This window comes from Trachurus trachurus (assembly GCF_905171665.1).
Source record: "Trachurus trachurus genome assembly, chromosome: 15".
Lineage (NCBI taxonomy): Eukaryota > Metazoa > Chordata > Actinopteri > Carangiformes > Carangidae > Trachurus > Trachurus trachurus.
Window position 1 is genome coordinate 19,661,871 of NC_139906.1, and position 23,716 is coordinate 19,685,586.

The window sequence follows — 23,716 nt, forward strand, 5'->3', positions numbered from 1 at the left end:
TCTTTTTAAATCTTCATGAAGGCACAACAAATACCCGACATAAAAGGGAATCAACTACACAGGGCTGCATTTCTTATTGCTGAAATGCAGCTATAGAATGACCTTCTTTTAAGTAGCGCCTCAAGTGAATTATTATTCAACATGCTGAACATTAAAGGCATACATTTTAATTAAAACGAGCATGCAAATCATAAATTGCCTGTAAACCAAATAATTTAAGACCAATTTGTTGAGCACAGCCCACAACCTTTTATTTAGCTCTTTTTCAGACAGCTGCACTTGCTGATACTGGTGCATGTAAACATTCGAACACACAGACACACCGGCAATGTGCACACACACACTCTTGTTCCAGTTTTTAAAGGTTCATTAGACTTTTCTACTTTTTGTAATTGTTATTGTCTGAGGTATATTATTGGCTAAACACACACTCTAATTACAGGTTTGTTAAAAGAGCTGTAAATAATGTGGACATAATAGATTAAACAGTGTATATCTAAGGAATATACACCTACAGTTATATGCATTGCTATGTAACGCCATTTTTTCTGCCCATGATTGCTTCTGCTCATGTTGCTCAATACTTGGTTGCAGTTTCCTGCACTATGTGTCTGACCTGGGCAACGGAGCCCACCTGATCAAAGGCAACTCCAACAAGCCCCTGAACGACAACCACTGGCACAACGTTATAATCTCCAGGGACACCAACAACCTCCACACGGTCAAGATTGATACCAAGGTCACCACGCAGGCGACCTCGGGAGCCAAAAACCTGGACCTGAAGGGTGCGTAGGCGTAGGAGTGAATTAAGATATCTTTTTTCGATTTCTCGAAACTGGGGCAGCAGTGGCCCAGAGGTTAGAAAATCAGGTTTGCGGTTGCAGCAGCAGCAGCAGCAGCAGTAGAAACCCTCAGGGGGGTTGGAGGGAGAAAAGCTTGGTCCTCACATATTACTACCACTAAGGTTCCCTTCAACAAGAACTCAAACCGTGGGTGTCTGGCTGCCAACACTAATGGTGTGTGTGCGGAGCGGGGAGTTCAGAGAGAAGACCATTTGTAATTAGCCGACCGACCTTGGATAAAAGAATATTGGCTTAATTAACTTTATGCCTTGAAGAATGTTGTAATTATTGTCATTAAAAACTTCAATGAATCAGTACAAAGCCAGTGACAAATTTCAGGTTTGAACAATAATATTGATATTGTGTCACAGCGCTGGAAATGTAATTGGACACAATTAGAAAGACTGACATTAATTAACCTCCTGCACACCTCCCTGTGGGTTAACCTTATCCAGCAACTGTCATCTTTAATTAATCTGGAACATCAACAAGTTCAGATTTTGACCAATGAGCACTCAGGATCTCAGCCTTCATTTTGATCTCAGCTACATTCATACAATTTTAGGGCAGTAATTTACTCCTTTGTGACACTTGTGTCAAAATCTGTGCACAAACACACATCTAACACCTCTGTGGTGTTTTTTTATACCACACACACACACACACACACACACATAGAGAAAACAATACCAGCTCAGAGCAACCCCAACTAACCCACTGTCTAGTGTGATGTGCTTTTGACCTCACTTTAGAAGACGTCATAGGGTGACGCTCTGTGCCATGTTTTCTTTCCACTAGGGGTCAGTGTTGTCATATATCTCATTTCTTCACAGGCAACCTTTACATTGGTGGGGTGGCTAAGGAGATGTACAAGGAGCTGCCTAAGCTGGTGCATTCCAAGGAGGGTTTCCAAGGTTGTCTGGCATCAGTGGATCTGAACGGGCGGCTTCCAGACTTGATGTCAGATGCTCTGGATTGTGTCGGACAGATAGAGAGAGGATGTGAAGGTGAGTAGTTTTCCGGCCCAGTAAGAAAACTTCACTTCTTCTCTTCTTTTTTTTTGGGTGACATGTTACATTAATAAAAAAAAAAAAACTGACAAGTTTTCCTTTGATTATATTAACTCCACCCCCCGTGACCTTATAAGGCTAAGCGTTACAGCTAATGGGTGGATGGACGGTTCCCTCATTATCACAAAGTTAACTGAGGGCGTCATTGCAACTCAATAATGTTGCAGCTCGGTCCTCCCATTCTCACTCTTGTCCGACAAGGCCGTGCGTACACAGTGAAGCACACCCACACTGCCAACCTGTGGCTCATAATTTAACATCTATAAAGTGTGTTAGTATTCTGTTAGAATGCATCAAGCACCGACACTCCTCCACAGGCAATCATTTCTGTTTCACTTGGCCATAATCTGATTATTCTCTCTGCCATATTTGTACTGCCAGTGTTATTTCCCATTTTATCCCCATTCTGTTTTGCTCTATGCATGCTTGCTGGATCTGAGAGTTTGCCAGAAGCAATCCTTTTGAATTATGTATGAAGCCTTTGTTGCATGCATGAATATCATTTGCCCAGTCTAATGTGTGCACCACATCCAGAGACAATATTTGATTTATTTTTCATCATCACTCACTTAGTTTAATTTCACAATTCATCCACTCTTTTTCTATTGAGTATGCAACTTCTGATCTTGTCATGTTGCGACATTACAAATATAATCAAACCCAGCGCTGTGTGCAGGTCTGTCCAAGTTGTTGTTTTTCGTCGCACACTGCACAGAAACAATGGTCACTCTCAATGGAAAATGGCTCCTGTGATAACACATTTACTGGATTGCGCTGATGGAGTCAGGAGCTAGAATATAGTTATTTGAATAAAGCAGGGATCATTTCATTGCATTGGAGGGAATTCACTTTTTCTATGACTTTGGATTTTTACTCAACATCACGACAAGTATACCCACTTCACATAATAATGACTTAACATGCCTTAACTTCAGATTGCTGATGCCATTTTGAGAGCAGTTGCTGTTACAGTTTGACTTAACCCTGGCCTCCATTATACAGTACGATTCTTCCCCTCTGGCTCTTTCTGAGGACAAACAAACACTTCACTCCTCACTCTTTCTCTCCTGCTTCAACAGCCTGTGTCTGTGTTACTCCATCTCTGCTTTACTAACAGCTGGTATACTTTGCCTTTTCCTTTCCTATTATTTTGCTGACAAAAGTTGCATTGATGAAAGCTGACTTGCAAGGTAGATAGCTTTGTCTGTTTGATATGGAGTCTGATATCCCTTCCCTCTTTGCATATGTAATGCCTCTGCCCACCCCACCCCCCCTCCTAACCCCCACCCACCCCCACCTCTCCACAGTCTCTACCTCCACACTTTTCACATATCCCTGAGCAAGACAACTGCCTAGTTTGCCACTCAGCCCACCAGCTATATGTGGTGGGCTCCAGTCCCATAGGAATACAAGTACAGTTACTGTACCATCTTGTATCGGAGTCTATGGGGCTCACATTGTTGATTTGCACCAACATGCTGTTGTGCGTTGTTTTTTCTTGGATCCTGTCGTTTTGTTTTTTTATATTTTCATTTTTTTGTACATGTACTTTTTGCATGACTTACACCAGTCGTAATTACTCTCCTCTTCAAAATTCTCCTGCATGAATTTTCTATTCAAAACTGAGGTTTTCATTCAAACTTAAGTCATTTTTATGTTCTACATTAAATGAATCGTTGTTCTTATACAGTAAGTCCCATGTTTATCAATGCCATTTTCATGTGACAGTCTCTGGCAGCAATTAAAGCCAATTCAGATATGGTTTTTTACGCATTAACAACCATTTCACTACATCACAGCGACTGAATACGTTATTAACATAAATTAATTAAATCAATTATCCTCCACATCATGCCTTACATATAGAGAACATGGAATAAATGGGAAAACATTGAAATTATTGTATGATTCTGACTGGTTTACATTAATTAGACGTATTTATATTTATAAGTACGCCGTTAAACATCTGTTGTCTCATCGTTTACATGATTCACAATCCCAGTCAATTAGGCCCATTACAATATGAACAATAAGGCAAAGACTTGTATGAATAGTCATTAGCAGTAGTAATCATGAGTATATCTTGTACTTACATGCGATTTCAATTGATTTGTATTTAAATGTATTCCTGAACCGTTTTTCATCGTTAATGAATTCTACTTATTTCTTTCTTTTCCTATAGCGAAGTGTACACAGTGTATAGTGTTTTGCTTTTTGCATTTTTCAGCCTTGAGTGTGGGCTACAGCAAATGCTTAAACTATTAAGCAGTTACCATAGCTACTCTGTGGCTGAGCAGCCCCCATTGTTGCTGTACTTTATTCAGACAGATAAAAAGTCACATGTAAGGATGCAGTTGTAATGTATGTCTATATTCAGCAGCGGAGCAACTCAGTAAATAGACAAATAATAAGATGACTACATTTCTTGCCATCACAGTTATAATCATAATCATGATTATCAAAAAACGCAGATGTAGATATGCTCCATTTTAGTAACTGTCACTGTAAAGAGGAGTGCTACATGTGTATAGTGTTGGTGTGTGTCACTTTTAAGAGTATGTGTCGTTATGAAATATCCTGATATGAGTCAGGTTATATACATTTGCCAATGATCAATAATGATTGGGAAAAAATGCACAGAATTGTATCATAAATACTCATCAAACAATATAATGACATATTTTTAATCTCATAAATGGACAAACAAAACAATGTTCATCCATATTAACCCTCTCCATTCCACTAACATGAACTAACCTATTGTCACTTTCACACAAACAATACAGTCTGTACAGTTAGCTGAGACTGACAGAACCACTGACTGACTGATACAAGTACAGTATAGAGATTAGATACCAACTGTAAACACATCACCAACACATCTGCACATCTGCACATCTGAGGATCATTGTCCTGCGAGTCCACTCCACTCACAGCTGGTAATAACATGCACTGCGGGTGATCACTGAGGGAAGATTGTGATCTGATCGCACCAACCATCTCCACGGGTAGTCAGAGGTGTGTGACAGTCTGGAGAGGAGTTGGATTTCGGAGTGAACTGTTTACTGTAGTGGACACATTTCACTTGGTGCTGTAGCAGTGATCGAGCTACATCAGATCTAGACACAGCCGAGACACGGTACTACTGGGCTGTTGAAAAGCCAGATTAATGGAGGTTAATGGAGGTTATAACGTACGTATAACTGTATTCTGTTGTTCTTAAATATAGAATATCAAATAAAAAAAAATACTACAGTAAATGTAATACAAGTGTTGAAATCATTTAAATACCCATGGCTTTAATGTCTTTTTTAATTACATGTGTGAGGTTTTTGCTGTAAAATTCACCAAGGATATAGACACAGGCAATAAGCCACCTGGAGATATGTCATTTCGTGTAGTATTTGCTGAAATAATATAAAACATGACTACACAGTCGGTATGTTTGCATAGAGTATGTTCGTCCTGTGTTTGCCTCCACTTGCAGAAATCCTATTGTCCGTATGTTTTATGTGACATTTAATTTCACTGCAGTGAGTTGAACTGCAGATTCAACTGCCTGTTGTTAGAGTCAGTGTACTCACCCATTTCACTGTGTGTCTCCACATGCAGGCCCCAGCACTACATGCCAAGAGGACTCGTGTGCCAACCAGGGTGTGTGCCTTCAGCAGTGGGAGGGCTTCAGCTGTGACTGCAGCATGACGACATTCGGAGGACCACTGTGTAATGATGGTAGGACTCGTTTCTCTATCCTCCACTTCCATGTAGACTTTTAATAGAAGTAAAACACACAGTAAACATGAGTTTTTGCGCACACATATATACGCACACGTTAAAAGACCTTTCCTAGCATTAGAAAAAAACCTTCTGAATGAATCTTAAGATGTTTAAAGGTGAGTGTTATCATCGCCACCAGCAGGGACATTTTAAATCTCTGCTTTCACATACAGTACTGTAGCATTCATATTCCTATTCATTTTCTGTCAATGTGTTACATTTGTGTCCTTATCAAACAAGTTCCGTTGCAAACTCTCACATCAAAACCCGAGCGAGGGCCCAGACTCTCAAATATCGCTGTCTCCTGTCACTGCTGACTGATATGTTGCAGCTTGGACCAATGAATGCATCTCGACACTCACGCGTTGTTTTTCAGCAGCGCTGCTTTGAATACAGTCGGCGTTGCCTTCACTGAGGGAGTCGAGAGCTGTTGAAATTCTGAACGGCGGAAGCCTTTCCACATTTGTGACATCTGGCTGACGTTTCAGTGAAGGCTCATTAAAGTTTGAGAGCTGCGCCACTAGAGGGAGCAACAAACATTGTGTTCAGCTAAATAAAACATCAACAGCAAGTCAAACAAACAAAAATAATAAATGACATTTACCAAAAGATGCTTTAAAATTCTACCAGGATGCATTCTGTTGAGTCAGCACAGCATGCATCCTGGCATACTCAACAGGGACACACACATACAGACAGACATACACATGCAAAATAAAAATCCAAACTTCCTTTGGTGATTATGCAATTTAAAAGTTGTGTGTTATTAATCTCACTTAAAGACAGTTCAGTGGGTGTCTAGTTTTTAGGGACTATTTACTGATTAATGTTTAACAATAGAGAGAACTGGGGTAATGTCTGCTCCACTTTTAGAAAATGGGCTATTTTCTTATGCCAAACGTGCAGAGGGGATTCTGTATGGTCATTATTTTCTTCTGCAGCAGTTCACACAGTAAGGGGTGAATGGGCAAAGTGCTGAACTGTATTAAGGAGAAGAGAACAGAGTGGGCGCTCTGGAGATGACACAAAAGCAGAGGAGAGAGCGCCATAAATGTTAATGCATTCTGTGTCACTTCTACCATCCTGATAAGACCCTGTCTTTTGTTATCAAGAGAAAGTGTTAATAGTTTCCTGTGCAGCCTCGTAGCCCGTACATATCTGCAGCCTATGATAACACTAAAAGGATTCTTCTGTCCATGAGATGTGAGCTTGAGTGTAGCTCATCCTGATCCCGGCCCTCCTCTGCTCCTTTTTACTCTCCCTTTCATTCCTCAAACTGTGTTTGGATCATCTGAGGAGCAGGGGCTTGTGCTGGAGGTGTTAAGGGATATTTTTGATGGCGAACTCGTCGTGAACCTTCCTACTGCATTAACGTGGGGGAAAAAATGCAGTTTGCAACTTTCCCCCACCCCCCTTTCCTGTCATGCATATTCATCCTAAGTATACAGGCCCACAGAACTCATTTCAGTACATGTGCATATATTATATCTGAGAAAACAGTGCTCTACTGTACCTGCTGATTCTGGTTACTATAGCTGGTCTCATTGTTCCTGCTGACCTGAGACAACAATAAGCAACACAATAGGATGGATCGATTCTCGGGCTCCAGGGATGCAGCATGTAACCCCAAAAACATGCTCTCCAAGAAATCGTGTTCTCTTATTCGCATGAACTGAGCCAGTCCTCCTCAGAATAGCGACACAGCCTCACTCTGCCAAAGGAAATCTATGAGAAGGAAAAATGAAGCAGGAGATGGTTGGGTTTTATCTGTGTTGATGGATTGTCATGGGGATAGAGGGAACGAGAGAAGCATCTCAGAGGAAAATATCACTTTTTACCAGATATATTTGCATAAGCTGAAATGCAGGCAATTTTCAACAGAGCAATGGGTCTCCAGGAAAAGCAACTTTCATGGGAAGCTTGCTGCATTTTCACATATTCTCTCGTGGCTAGTCTCGGCATCGTGTCTTCACACAAGGAGAAAAACTCAATTTCACAGCTCCTGGCCCCGAAACATTTACAGCTGGGATGAGTTGTACAGCTGTCAGTCACAACCCACGTGGGAACAAATATTACTGTATGTCTGATAAAACTATAACAATCTCATTGTTCTCAAGTCAGGTTGAGTCAGTTTCCGCTGGTGTTAATTGGTTTATGACGACAAGATCCAACTCTGTACTGTCTCAACTAAAAAAAAAGGTGAAGGTGACTTGCATTTAAATAAATTTAATTTGTTAACGTAGATTAAATTATTACATGAAGAAACACTTCTCTATGAATGAATTAAAACCATCAAATCAAAGGCAGATAGCAGCTCTGGGCCAACACAGTATGTCTTGTAAGATGTTTGAACCAAGATAATGAATAAAGGATACAGATATTTTAGAATAATTCAACAGTAATAAGTAATGACAGAGAGTGAATATGTTATCTGGCATTTCACATTCACATTTCTTTCCTTCTTTTTGCATCATTTGAAGCGATGACATAAAGAGAGGAGGGAAAGTAAAGTTGCACGGCAAGCAGGGCCATTCTAAATCGCTGCACCTGCTGTGTCCCATGGGGGTGCAGCCTTCAATACGTGTGACGTGTATGCATGTCATGTATCCACATAGACACTGCACTGTATCTTCTTTTTGTCAGAGCAGTGCTGGCTGTGCTCTGGTCTGTAATGATAAAACTATTTCAACTGCTCAGACCAGCGCAGCGTCTTTCACTTCAGAGCGGCTGGTGAAATGATGGCATAGATATAGTATATATAAAAACAATCTTCACATCTTCTCTTCATCATCTCTAAAACACTTGATACCAGTGATGTGACTGTGATTTTTTTTTTTTTTTTTTTGAATGAACTGCGGACACGGTGTCTTCAAGTCGTATTTATAGAACCAATTATCTCCACTGGAGAGAGAGAGAGAGGAACACAAGCTGCGCTGGCCAAGATGAATCAAATTTCTCTCAGATCATCATGCATGTGAAATGAATTAAGACGCTTGTGAATGGTGTTAAGCATGCATTTGCTCTCATCACTACACGCTGTTTTTGATGCCAGTAGGAATAAAATGGCATGTAGAAGGCATTTTAGCTGGTGACCCAGACAGGAGACACAGACTGTGTGTGTTTGTGTGTGTGTACTGTATGTGTGTGTGTGTGTGTGTGTGTGGGGTGAAGACATCAGTGCAGTTCTGCAAGTGTGACTCTGATAATCAACCAAAACATGACCTGTGTCGTCCTCTAGGAGTTAACACTGCCATATTGCGTTTGGCCTTCTCTGTATCATCCACGGGGGTTTGGATAAAATGTTCCAGTTTTCATTCAGATGCTGGCCTGGTGTGTGTGGGCGTGTGTTTTTGCGGGACTTAAACTCCAGTCTAGACTTCCTGAGGGAGTTTGCCTGCAGTGGTCAAGCATCTGAGAGTAATGTACAGAGACAAACAGAATGGTGTTTGCTGTTGAGCTAAAGTGGGTCGTGGAAAGGCTACAGCGAGGGGCAAGCCTGGCCTTCACGCAATCTCTGTCTCGCCTGGTTGCTCATCCACCCAGTCCTATAGCCAGAGCTATTAGTGCCATGTCAATATTATATCAACAATGGGATTTGTATGGGTCTAGTGTCCATTGTCTCTGCCCAAGGGGCAAAGTCGAGCCCCTCTCACTTGATTTCTAATGTGTCTCAGTCAATGCTCATTCTTGTGTCTTTGTCCCTTGAGAATAGTCTGTCTGGGCCTCAGGCTTAATATCTACTATATGATCTGTTATAGACATGGGTCTTATCTCTCCTAAGCCCCATACAGAAAGTGAAACGATCCTGTTTTGAATCATTCTACAAAAGCAAGAATCAAAGTATCTGACTCAGAATGTAAAGTATCTGAGAAAGTTTTGGAAGCAAAAACAACCACTCCAAAGAGCACACACTTTCACAGTTGTAAGTAGAAATACACCAGTTTTGTCTGTATTCCTCACAATTCGGAAATTGATGTTGACTTTTTTTTTAGTCAGATTACTCAAGAATATTTAGGAATGACATGATCAATTATTTGTCCTTGGATGAGGCGTGTATTATAGATCTTTAGGCACATTCCTGGAATTCCCTTGTCTTTTTTGTAAAGAGGAGCACTTTTGTTTCAGTAGTCTTTATAGTCCTCCTTAACATGGACACAAGTGCGCACACACACATACGCACACACACAGAGGCAAGCAGGAAGTACTCTAGACAGTTTTGTCCCCTGCGTCTGCGGTGGCATGCAAGGATTAAAACCACTTAGTTTGGTTTCGATCAATACAAGGGGACACCCAGTCCAACAGCGAGGCCAAGTGGATACGAGCTACTGGAGTAAACAGCCTGCTGTCACATGGAAGTAATGTTCTCTTTGCCTCGGATGTCGCCCTCCTTTAATGCAGCTCAGCGAAACAAATCCACGGGTCTGAAAATATTTGGGCTTCAGTGTGTATTGAACGCTTGGCCTAGCTTTGAGCAGCCATTGTGCCCCAAGATATGAGAGAAGCAGTCTGAAAGTGCTTCCGCGTGTTCACTCCAGTAGCCATTCTTGTAAAATGTGCACGCACGTTTACAAGACTCACAGCACGGCCAGTAGAGTTTAACTGTTCTGTTGTAAGGCCGATCGAATGTAAAACAAAATGACCATTCTGTTGGAGAACATGTTTATTTCCTTCTTAAAAAGAAAAGACAAACTAAATGTTAGCAACATTTCCCTCATAGTATGTGTCTATATACAACATTTGACCAGTTGTCGGTCGTAACATCAGCCCATAATAAGACTGTGGACATTGAAACTCCATAATTTTTATACACAAATCTCAGAAAAGTGATTAAACCCAGCAATGACTTGATTTTTAGTAACAAGTATCCAAAGCTTCGTATGGCTTCTTTATATTTGTCATGACCTCTGTTATTTTATTAAAGGTCAATTGTGCATATGAATGAATAGTCTTTATTACGGACTCAGGTCCATTATAAATAAAAGGAGACAATACAAAGACACATACAATACAAGATAAAAAAAAACACCATCATATATTAATCCTCTGCTAAAAATATTCCCCAACAAATGCACTATTTTCAGTTTTGATAATATTCGCTGAAAATTTTCATTATCCAGTTGTTTACAGAAATTATTCAACCTCCTTTTTTAAATGGAGCTGTGTTCTTCTTACATTTTAACATGGTAAAATATTTTAACCTTTTATGAAGCACAGCCTCCTCTTCTAAAAGAGGCAGAAACTTGTCTGAAATCTGCCATTTATTTGAAGTTCTGCTATGTCTAGAGCCACTTTCACGCTTTTCATGCTGTATGTGTCAGCGCCTGAAGCTCTATAGGATGGTGTGGGTTTGCACTTATTTCTCCACATATCCCACAGCTGCTGTTTGCTGCTCCAGATGGATACCAGGTTGGTCTGTTCCTGAAGATTTCTATCGCTGCTGAGTGACTTAAGGAGGGATTTATCGTTTCATCCTCTTCTGTGATTCTTTGTTTTATTTCCACTCATTCCTCCGCTGCTCCTCCGACTCTCGGTCACTATCTGGCCTAGTTATTTCCAATAATTTCCTCATGCTGATTGAGTATCTGAATTTAAATGGGTTTCTGTGCCAGTGGCTGTATGTGGGTAAAGGCTGTTGGCATGGAAACCAGGTCTCCTTTCCTCCCGCCGTGGATGCTGTAACATGTCTGTAACTTTGCCCAAGCAGTGAGATCTCTGCAGGAAGTGGTGCAGAATCACTAACTACCTTTGAGGTGTCCTGGGTGAATAGTCGATGTTCTTGAATGTGACTTACACACTCATGACTCATGATAATATGCATACAGCTGTGAGGACACATGACGCACAAAGTGTCTCATGTGCTGTCGCCTCATGCTGGGACGGTGGCATTAGTATGGAGGAGCAGTGGTGTCTGACATATGCCGCACTTCTTCATAAGACCACACTGGGAGACTTTCTGAACATTATTTGTGTGTCAATGAGCAACGTGTGGTCAGATCAGAGTTGATCACCAGCGTAATGCACATTGAGCTGTCTCCCATGTAATCTCAGTTGTAATCAGTGCTTCATCTAGAACTCATTGCAGTGCAGTGGTGAGAACCTAATCTTTGAGGTGTTTTTTATTAATTGGTAGCCCGGAGGGGCATGTTGACAGCGAATAAGAAGCTGTTGTTTCTCCACAACACAATACTAATTAAAGTGTTGACTTGAAGACAGAACATCTGCTAAACTACCCTGCTGGGTGTTACACAGACAATGTGAATATTCCCCTCTCTCGTATACTTGGCCTATTGAACATGACACTCGGGAGAACTGTGGCAAGAATCTAAAGCGTCCCTTAAAGAACAAGATTGCCTGCTTGTGTGCAAAACTATTTACAAACTTTAGATTGCTTCTGCTGACACTGACTCCACACACAGAAGTCATTTAATTGAGGGGGAATTCTGATGTTTAGTCCACTGAATTGGAATTGCAGATGCTGATGAACACTAATCAGAGCTCACACAATGATAAATATGTCAAATACAAATAATATAATCTATAATAATAATATATAATCACCATATTATATGTGTGTATGACCGTTTACTCCGCAGATACTCTTAATACACAGCCATGGTGTTTTGTCTACATCTGTGAGAAACAGCAGCTGAAGGATGTTAACATGTCAGTTTGACCCTGACAGGAGTTCAGTGACTCTGTCCAGTGTGTTTTGTTCTTGGATTGGGGCCAGATGTTGGGAAACAGTTTCGGGAAGAGTGTGTTTGGTAGATTGTTTGAAAGAGCCTCAAAAGCTGGTTATGCTGCTCCATAACATCACTCTATAAAAGGTACGACTTTAAAGTTGGGGGGTGGATATCAATCTTTTGTCAGCACTCGTGTTCTGCACTCACGTTCAAAATAAAGTTCAGGTCAAATACAAGAACAGAAATGTACAATTGGGGGGTTAGGGTTAGGCAAATATACATACATACAAATATCCTCAGTGACAGGATCACCATTCTTTTATATCCCTCACTGTATCCGTGTGTATAAAACTTTGACAAGATGAAGGTCACAGTTAACCTGTGTCTCTATGATGAAGGAAGTAACTTACTACAGATGCAAGAGCTAACTAGTCTGTGTTTTTTTTTTTTTTTTTTTTACTTTTTACCTGCTGAGCATCCCAAGTTCAAGAGGCTTTTTTTCAGATGATAGAGCATATACATATACTGTATGTGTATGGAAGTGAGGGGGTTACAGTGCTGTAAAACAGGGAGATGTCGGGAAATTAAGTTACACAACATGCAGGAAAAAAAGAGCAATAAGATTGGCCAACATAAACAAAGTCTTTATATGAACAGAGAAACAAAGTACACTACCCAATTCCAGAGTTTTATGGCTTTCTTGTTTTCAGAGTGGCTGATCATGTTAATGTAGGCTATTGTTTGAGTTCCTTTTCAAATCGGCTAAAACATGGTGCTTGATTAGAGAATTTACTGTTGTGAATATGGGCTTTGGCTTGAAATAATATTAAGTTAATATTAAGTTAATTTTGTGATATTGACTTGATTTGGGAGCTGGAACCGTAAAGAAATTGAACAATACATTTTGGTAACACAAAAAAAGTTCTTTTTCAATGTATTGACAAACCAAAGTACTGATCTTTGCCAAAAAGCGTGCAGATGAGAACATGACCAAAAGAGGTGGTTTGGCTCCTCTGAAACTTATTTGCAAAATGAACAGAGCCCATTGATGTCTTTTTTCATACCTTTGCATAAAGGATAGATGGAATGAATGAGTTTAAGGGACACTTCTTTCACCTTGTTTGTGATAAAAATATTTATAAGGAAGGAACCATACAGTATATTTTTCCAACCAGGTTAAGGAATATATTGTTCCAGTATGAAACTGCATTTGGAATACAGGCATTTTCACTTTGGAATAGGGCGCGTACAGTACGGTTATGTCTTCAAAAAAAAAACAGGTTCAACCAACATCAGTCTCTGCATGCTACAGTGGTAACAGAGTTAAATCAGGCAACGCAACATTTTTAAAGAGCATAATTACACCAGAAGGAATTGCATCAAAAAATACCACAGACTCTTTTCGGTGGGATAGGAAGTCCATATTTATTCAAGAGTTCTGAGCAAGGCAACAGTGTAGCCTACCACTGGGTTTGAAAAGGCTGAGTAGATTGGTGCTATGATTAAACCAGTTCTGCAAGAAAAGTATTTTGTGTTTGTGGGGAGTGAAATTATGTTCATCAACCAAAGACCAGGAAAGGAGTACGTATGTATGTGCTTCTGAAAAAAGTCATTTAATTGTGGAGAAAATTTGATGTTTAGTCCAATGAATTGGAATTGCAGATGCTGATGAACACTGTAATCAGAGTTCACAATAATAAATATGTCAAATACAAATAATATAATCTATAATTACAACATATAATCACCATATTATGTACAGTATGTCTATGTCCATTTACTCAGCAGATACTTACGTAATACACAGCCATGGTGTTTTGTCTCCATCTGTGAGAAACAGCAGCTGAAGGATGTTAACATGTCAGTTTGACCCTGACAGGAGTTCAGTGACTCTGTCCAGTGTGTTTTGTTCTTGGATTGGGGCCAGATATTGGGAAACAGCTTCGGGAAGAGTGTGTTTGGTAGATTGTTTGAAAGAGCCTCAAAAGCTGGTTATGCTGCTCCATAACATCACTCTATACTGTAAAAGGTGCGACTTGGAAAGTTGGGGGTGGATATCAATCTTTTGTCAGCACTTGTGTTCTGCATTGTATTCAAAAGTTGTGTTCAAAATAAAGTTCAGTTCAAATACAAGTACAATTCAGTATTGAATTGGCAATAAGACACAAATATCCCCAATGAAAGGATCATTAGCTGCTGTGGGCCATTCTTTTATATCCCTCACTGTATCCGTGAGTATAAAACTTTGACAAGATGAAGGTCACAGTTAACCTCACAGTAAGAAATGAGAGAACAGATACAGCGTCTCTATGATGAAGGAAGTAACTTACTACAGATGCAAGCGCTAACTCAAAGAGTCTCTGCTTTTGGATATTTTACTTCTTCCCTGCTGAGCATCGTAAGTTCAAGACGCAGATCCACTTTTCTTTTGGTTATGTGAGATGAGATCAGTGCATTGGTGCAGCGGGTGGTCTTATTTCAGATGGAGTATAGATATATATGTACATTCAGCAGCATGCAGCGTTGGCTAATAATATGCATGCAAGTAGACACACCAGGGAGAATGCCTTATTGGAGAAAACCTTAAAAGTGATAAACAGTGGGTTGACTGTCTGTAGGAAACGAACATAAGTCTTTAGTGCTAAAGTCCAATGATTTGTTTGACCGTCCCTCCTCCTCGACTTCCTGTATGAATAGACTTATATTTGTGCCGTTATATAATATATACTCTGATCCGGTTAAAATAACTCGCAATAGAAGGCTTTGCTACTTGAACATAAACATTATTGCTCTTCTTTGAAAGGGCAGGCTGAGCATTGTGCTAATCACTGTTGCAAAGAACAGAATTGATAAAGTTTCCACAGTTGTAGAATTTGGCCTCAAAGAAGCCCAAGGACAAACACCACAGCATGGTGTCTTGGTTTTTGATAAGCGTCCAATATGGGCTTGTTAACTTGTATTTCATTTCCTTAACTTACACCCTGTGGCAAAATATTTTGTTTTACAACAAGATCTCCCTCTGAATTATTTTTCAGTCTCTACTGGCAGTGTATCAAACAAACGCATTATAATGCTACAGTATTGATACAATACATTACAGGACATACACTGTGCCTGCAGTATAGCCAGGAGAGCCGTTCTTTACCAGCAAGATGCTGTCACAAAGCAAATGAACGAGCCTTACTTTCAAGAGGGGCTTGGCAGCCAGTCTCCACAGCAAACAAACAACTGTTTAGTATGTCTGAGCATGGCTGTTTGCTCCAAGTAATATTAACAATATGCACAAAGGGCTTAGACAATGCCAACTCCTCTGTCTTTCGCCATCACGCCGAGGTCAATGGAAATTATCCGTCTGAATTGTCCTTGAACTCAACCAACTTATCAAGTTTTATGCATAAAGGACAGACTTTGTGTGGTACAACTCAAATCCTCTCTTATCGGCTAGGCAGCAAGATGGGGGGGGCACTCATAGATCACTCACTTGCCTTAGCCGAAGTCACTCCCAGCAATAGAGCTGTCTCGACTGAGGGATTTAGAGAGGAACCCTGTTTAATAAGCCTGAAAGATATTTTTTGACTGGATATTTAGTGTTGGGAGCTGCCGTCCCACCAGCAACCTCAACAATGAATCACTGGAGGCTAAGTCGAGAATCATTTATTACAACAGACTGTCCCTGGCATCTGTTTTATAATGTTACATGTCTGCTATGGTGAACTGGATGCGGCCGATTCTGTATCGCTAGAGTTCCTAATAATGTGGTGTACAGTATATGACAGATTTTAGTCGGCCTAAAATAGATTTGACATGAGGCCAATTCCAGATCTATCTTTTTTGTGGGCACGTGAAATTAAATGCAGTGAAGCCTGCAATGCTAGCAGACAACCAGAGTCACGCTGTTCCACTCATTGTGTGTGTGACACACTTTTTTTTTCTTTTCTTTTTTTTTAATATAAATCACATGCTGTGCCGTAGGCCATTGGTCTTTCATATACTACGCCCTCACTGAGACATGAATGGCTCTGCATAAGGGTCAGAATGGTGGCTCCCTGCTGGACACATTCCCTGCTGTCGCTATGGAAAATTGAAGCTTGTATTGTCCCTCCACCTCCTCTAGACTGAAGCTTAATTCCTTTTCTCAATAATTTCCAGTCATATCACATAATGAAGTCAAATGCATTCACTTTTGATTCAGTAGATATATAAACCTAACCACTCTACACGATGAGGCAGCACATTAACACTGCATGTAATTTGGCTGACTGCATATCCAAACCTTGGATCCAACAACTTACATCCCTGTGCCAGCTCCCCCTCCTCCCTGCTACTGTACATCCGCCCTGCAGTTACCTGTGTTGCGGCTTGCATCCAAGACCCTACAGACAGTTCACAGTGGTCTCTCTGTGTTGTAAAAGCTGTGGTCGCCCCTATTTCCATGCTGCTGGAGTATGAAGGACATGGGTGACACACATTGTCTATGATACCTTTTTAACTGGATTAAAAAGGGACTCCACAGATGACTCTCAACCTGCAGTACAAAGGTTTCGTTGAGCTTTTCTTTGGCATGACACGTATAGCTACTGTAAGTAGAAACCCAGGCTTGAAGTAGAAGACAGCCTCTTCCCGCTGCCTAAAGTCAGTTTAAGCAGGATGTTCCCCACTATTGTCACCAGTTCAAACCACTGTACAAACCAATAATTGGAGTTTCAAATAACTTTCTCCACCTATAGTGTTCTCTACAGTCCACCCCAAGCTTGCCCTCCATAACCTCGCTATTGTGCAGCAGACACATTGCTCAGCTTCTCCTCCACCCCAGCTATGTTTCTTTCACAGGAACAAAACAGTTTGCCCCACACAGCTTTACCTTCTGTTTGATCACAGCCTCACAATACCTGTTCTCAATCTCCAGTGGCGCCAATGTCTTAGCAGTGCAGCACCGAGCGTGAAGCTAATGTGTGCTACAGCTTCTGTGCTGTGTGCCATAAAGGTGAGAGCCCCGAGAGACCATGCATTCATCTGTGAAGGTTGAACTCGTCCACTTGCCTGAGCGACTTCACGTGACTTGAACGATACAAAGACAGGCCTGAAAAAAAAAAAAAACACCCACAGTGACAGATGTTTGAAATATACAGTGTGGCATCACATAATGATGTAGTTGAAGTTCAGTTCTGTTTAAAGTTCATGCCGAATGAGAAGCAGCAGAAAAGAACAGCAAGAAGTCACAGTGATCACTAATTAAACTTTGAATATGAAGGAGGTTCTTTCATTATGCGACTGTTTGCAGAGGGATCCTCTCTTGACTGCAGGAAGTGGCTGCAGGATACCTTCGTTTTTAAAGCTACATTTTTTGTGCACTGAAAGCGCCTCGCTCAAGAATGTAGAGCAGTAGTTTCTCTTATGCTTTATTATGTAGTTTTATTTCTAAAAGAAATGAGCAAAATTCAAAAGCAGGCCAGGGCCTTCTGTGAGTAGTCAAAGTGGTTTGTTTCTAAACAGTTTTGTATCCAGAAAAACACTTTCCCCCCCCCCGCCCTCTGCTAAATCTCCTTGTCGTCCCGGTTAGCTGGAGCGAGGCGGAGTGGTTCGTTAACAGAGAAAGCTGTGGACTCCCGAAAGGAGACGCAGTCCGTCCTTGACCTGTTCAGAATGAGGTGTTCTGAGGAGGGGACTGATCTACTTGGGACGTATTTTCGGGAGAGACAGACAGACAGCGACAGACGCAGTGCCCCGGTGGCCCACTGCATCTTGGGAACTGTCAGAGGAGATAGAGAGAAAGCCTCTGGAAAGCTGCCGACCTATGACCCCTATCTCTCTCACTGACAGTTAGGATTTGGTTTATGCATCCGCACACACAGCGTCGTCCCGTATACACACATCCACTCGCTGACACACGTTAAGTACGTCCGTATGCACGTGCACTCGCGCACGCTCGCACACACACTCAACCTTTATTTGCACTTATGCACAAGGATTTTTGAATGTTATTTCCCCTGCGCTTGATCTTAATGTGTATTTAAATGGATTTATGGAAATGAATAACAGTGTTGTGGCATCGTTTATGCATTAGGAGGGACAGAAATGCTAGTTTGTCACATCAGCCAGGCTCCAAAGCATCCAAAGCATCCCTTGCCAGCAATAACCAGTGAGTGAAAAGGAGCAAAAGCCTATACAAACAGCTCAGTGCGCAATGACACAGACACATACTGTATACTACATACACACACTCAAAAAAAAAACTGTTTATTTTCCATATATGTAGCTTGGTCCTGCTCCAGCCTTCATAAAGGAAAGGATGCTACACACTGAGCACAGTGTCTGTTGTTTGTATACATACTGTGTCACTGTTTGACTGTAACCACGTCACTGTGCTTGTGTGAAGACAAATTGCCCTTGTGGGAAATTCCTGCATTATGGTGATTATTTTATACACACATATACATATGATATGCATAAGGTAGGGCCACTCCCTGAAAACTGTATACTCAAGCAAAACTGCTGCAGTGTGTAAATGCAAAATAACCTTCTGTATTAATGGTATCAAAACAGTGTTTTTAAATGGGCTTTTTAACTTCATTTAGTGGTGCCATTAAATTAATTATAAGTCATTTGAGACCAAATTAAAGTAAGGATGAATGAAAATTGATGTGGAGATTGTGTTTCTTTGTTTTTCTCTAAGTGAAAATGAAGTTGTTCCATTACACCACCATGCACTGCCATTTGCTGATTTGATTCCTACAACACTAAATGTGCATTATTTCCTATTAGTGGGCTGTTTTATCAGCTTGAGTGGTGTTATTTATGTAGTCTTCACAGCTTGCATAATGAGCAGCGTGTGCAGGCACAGATCTCTACATGGTGCATAAGGTTTGCTGCATTTAGCATAAACCGTGACATTTTGATGTCGGTGTGGCAGATATATTTTCTCGACGCGTACATGCATGCATGCTCTATTTCTTTAATATAATAATCATTGAGTGTGTGGCAGCAGCACATGCATGGCAGATATTCATAGAAATAACTAATCACTCGATAATGAGGGTAGTCATTGCTGCAGTCATGACTTAAACCTTAAGCTGCAGGGCTCTGCAGCACGAGAGCCATGCTGAGGAGCAGAAGAGTTAGGAAACAGCAAGAAAAGTCTTCTTTTTTTAAATTCATATAGCACCAAATCACAACAGAAGTTATCTCAGGGCACTTCTCATACAGAGCAGCTCTGTTCATAAAATTAGTTTGTAAGTCAGCACTTTTTTTGACCTGCGGAGGTCAGAGTTTACTTAACTTACTCCGACTGACACAGCAGAGTAATTATCTGACAGACAGGCACCCTGATGTAACATCCTCTTGCTAACACAAACAGTATTGACACTCTGGCCTCCCTCTGTGCTGAAATACTGTACAGCTTGTGTGTTTGTATTGAGTGTTGACTCCCTGTATCTGTCTGTTCTTATCATGTCACATCTCGGGATGACTAAGACAGCACTGTGTTTCTATTTCTGTACACTTGCACACATTAGCATCAGTGCATTGTGTGCTCCTCTCTCTCTCCCTCTCTCTCTCTCTCTCTCTCTCTCTCTCTGTCTCTGTCGCCGTTTGTGAGGCATGTTTGGATGAGTAATGACACATTTGATATTCGTTGAATACTCTCAGTTGCATAAAGAGCTCAGGTTTAATATTGTATGTCAGTGTGTGACAGGCAATATTAGCGTTGAATATATATGGCTTTAAGGCGCTGTTTGCATCAAACAAGGACTGTGCGGTGACCCACCTATAGGCAGTGCTGCTGCTGCATTATATCATGGGAGGATCTGAATCTAGCAGCATAAACATTTCTCAGTTAATTAGGAAAAGCATCTCATGAAGCTTCGGTGAATGTAAACACTCAGTAACAGGCATCCTATCCTGTGCTTGCCCCTTGAGATAAAAGCCTCCAAACACTGTCATGCACAGGGACACATATGTTGCTGAGCCTGACACAGATGTGTCAACTCCTGCACACAACAGGTATACCCGGTTCATGCACGACTTGGCCGGCATGCTTGGTTTGCTCCCAGCTTACAATAGCATCCGATAACACACCCTGCTTAGAAAGAGATGTGTAAACTACTGTAATCATTTGGTTCTCTGGGCCGACCTTTCAGCACGCCGCTGATTGTGTTAATTAAAATAAGAAGTTGCCAGGTACGTTTTCTAGTAATGGTCACAGTGAGCATCACACTGACTCTCGAGGAAGAGAAACATAGCTGTCAAAGTGGTTTTAAGTGCCTGTCCTTCTCTAAAGGGTCTCTCCATGTGTGATTAAGTGTTGCCTGATGGTCCTTTAACTGATTTAAAGGCCTTACTCCAGTCAGTTCAGGTGCTCTTAGACCACCCATCTGCTGCTTCCCCTCTACGCTTTTCCTCCAGCCCTCCAAAAAAAAAATCATCTCATCAGCTCAGGGCAGTGTGGTTGCAGCCTTAAGTGAGTAACAGAGACTCTTGTTCTTTTATACTCTTTTGCTCTCCAAGGGGCTATTACACCCAAGACCAATTTCTCCTCCTCTCACTGATCACTTAGTTCGGAGGAGAAAAGTCCGCCACACTTTCCAGCAGATTTTTTCCCATCTTTTGCTTTTTAGGCAACTCTCTGTGGCTTCACTTGATGGTTTTTACCTTTAAAAAAAAAGAAAGACAGAAAAAAACAGAGAAATGTAGATCCAAATGGGGAAATGTGCTCAAAGCATCACATGCATCAGAGACTTGGTGCAATCCTTTGGGTCTTAAAAATGGAAACAAAGACGAGCTGTTTTTGGCTTTCTGTCAAGAAGACGTCTCACTAACAGGAACGAGAGCGAGAACACAATTGGAAATCGAGATAAATAAATAAATAAATAAATAAAAATGATTAAAAAAACCACCTATTTAATGGTGAACGAGGTTTTGGACTTTCTCATTTTGAGGCAGCCGCTCCAGAGCCATTAAAGCGGGATGAGATTTGTAACTGTGCTGAAATCAGCTGAAATTCGTTTAGGTCTTGGTCTCAGGTGTTTTTTTTTTTTTTTTCTCTTTTTGTGCAGACAGAAGGAATTTAGTTGTGAATGTTTTCCCTGAGGCTGTATATGCACGGTCTCTGCGTCTCTGGCTTCTCACACTTGAGTTAGCCAATTTGTCAGGGGGGGAAAACGCTTTGAGCAAAGGGCAACCTGCTGAAATCTCAGTGTCATCCTAGTGCACCGATGTTTTTCGTGATTGATCACGGTCTATGGGTGACAGCTGAATTTCTTCTTCTAGGTTTGGACGTGTGAAGCCACGTGATGCGGCGATGACTCCTCTTCAGCTGATGTAGCTGTTATTTAATCTCAGTGAATACCGAGGAGCTGTTTTACTGCTGAATACAAGCTGCTCTGCCACAGATCCTTTGTGCACTTCACAGTTTTGCCACTTGGGGGCACAAATGAACAAGCAACTACTGGTAAACCTGATCTAGGTGTAACCTCACTGCCGATGTCGTTAACTTTAGGTGCTGCACACTAATGCAGTTTTTTCTCTGAAACCAGTGCAAACTTAAAAAGAAAAAGAAAAAAAAAGTGTGTGTATATTCACCCTGATGTGAAGCTCTGCCGTGTCAGATCGTATTTTGTTTCTCTGCAGAAGTTTTCTGTTGAGGACATGGTAAGTTGCTGTTGTCCTTGGCAAGCAGCCCTGATAGATTGCCTTATTAGGTGTAATTATGCAGATTGCACTGCTGATAATTATAAAAGTGTAAATACATTCAGCAGGAACATTCCTCTTCACCATTGCAAATGAGAGGGGAGCAGTGGTTCCTTTGCTGCTGACTTTTTTAGCACCAGGTGGCTGGACCAAGTTATTGAGATTCTACAAGGTGAGAACAACACAGTTGCCTAATGTGTGCAGCGTCTGTGTTCCACTTTAATCGTTTTTTCACTGCTTTATTGGAACACCAAACCAGATACAAGAGAAAAATAGCAGGTCTCCTAATCTGTCTTCAGGCCAGATGGCAGATTTTATTCATCCAACCAGTTGTGCTCATCATATAACGATAAAGTATCTGAGCCCTCACCTCGAACGCATTTGCAGTCGGTAAATGGATCAAGCGAAATGTTCGTCATTAATGTTCATCTTGGTTCTTGCTTTCCTCGGGGTTCCTTCATGTGAACATTCAAGTGAAAAGAGGAAAAAAAAGAAGGGGAAGAAAATGGAGACAGACACATTATCCTCTGTGTCACGCCGTCTAAGTTGTGCTTTCTTTGGGCATGAAATGCTGTGTATTCCCTGTAAACTGTAAAGATCGGCTCAGCAGTGCTTACAGGTTTTTTTTTTCCTCCTCCAGCTTAGAACAGTGCGTTTCGAAGTGGAGGATGTTGAATGGCCAGTGCAAACAGAAGCAGGCACACTGCAGCTGAGCCTTGTGCTCTCCAGTCCTGATCTCTGAACACTGAGCACACTTCCCAGCTGAACCGGATTGTGTTTATCAGCAGGGCTTTTATTTCCACATGTTCTCCACATTCCCGTAACCCATGCTGCACACGGAGTGTGCAATCAGCATTCCCTCTCTTGTGAGAAATGGTCTTTTATTAGCAGGCGAGGCAGACTTGCCCAGATTCACCCCCTCCCTGTGGACAGCGCTCAACTGCAAGCTCTGGCACTGTGCAAGCTTTGTTTACGTATGTGTGTGCGCGCGAGTGTGTGTGCGTGTATGTGTGTATTCATATGTTCGTACGAGAGAGTGAGAGAGAGCGAAAGAAAGAAAGAGAGGGAATTGCCCACTGTATGTGAGCTGCAGCATCATCACTCTTCTAAAATCTTGCTAACGACAGACTGCAGAGTCCGGTGGGTTGAGAACCTATAGACCCAGTTTTCCTGGACAATGGAGAGGAAAGGACTGGGCTGGACCGCTTGGCTCCAGTTTTTTATATCCACGGGACTATTTCCTACAACTTTTCTAAATTTAGAAGACAGAAGAAGAAAAAGGAAAAGAGAGGGAGATAGAGGGAGGGAGAAAGAGGAAGAATAAAGGAATCTGGGGGGAAATGAGATGATACAAGTAGAAAACAGAAATGAATTTAGCCTGTCCTGCATTCTCATTTGCTTTTTTTTCTACTGCTCATGAATGTCCACACAGCAGAGAGGAATGGGAAAGAGGCTGAACAGGGAGAGTAGAGATAGACTGTGAAAGGAATCAGGGCTGGGGGACATAGCTTCAATTCCTGCTATTCTGCCTAAATAGGATCTTCCTCTGCAATGCACTCAGGCACCAGTGATTCGCTCTGTGAATGCTGCCCATTTGCATAGCCACTCTCCCTCCTGCTTCCTGGCTGGCTGTTGAGGCTCCCCCCTCCCTCTGTCCTCC

At 41.4% G+C, this 23,716-nt stretch overlaps 1 protein-coding gene across 10 annotated transcripts in view; it reads left to right on the forward strand.

Moving 5' to 3' along the window:
* LOC310997959 (neurexin-1a-like) overlaps positions 1 to 23,716 on the forward strand; it is a gene marked incomplete at its 5' end in the record, with an annotated part of 248,122 nt that overhangs the window by 123,146 nt on the left and 101,260 nt on the right. For all 10 annotated transcript variants that reach the window (XM_083987828.1, XM_083987824.1, XM_083987818.1 and 7 more), the window contains 3 exons: positions 595 to 785; positions 1,676 to 1,849; positions 5,525 to 5,644. In XM_083987828.1, coding sequence (XP_083843954.1) covers positions 595 to 785; positions 1,676 to 1,849; positions 5,525 to 5,644 — 485 coding nt within the window. The remainder of the gene's footprint in view (positions 1 to 594; positions 786 to 1,675; positions 1,850 to 5,524; positions 5,645 to 23,716) is intronic.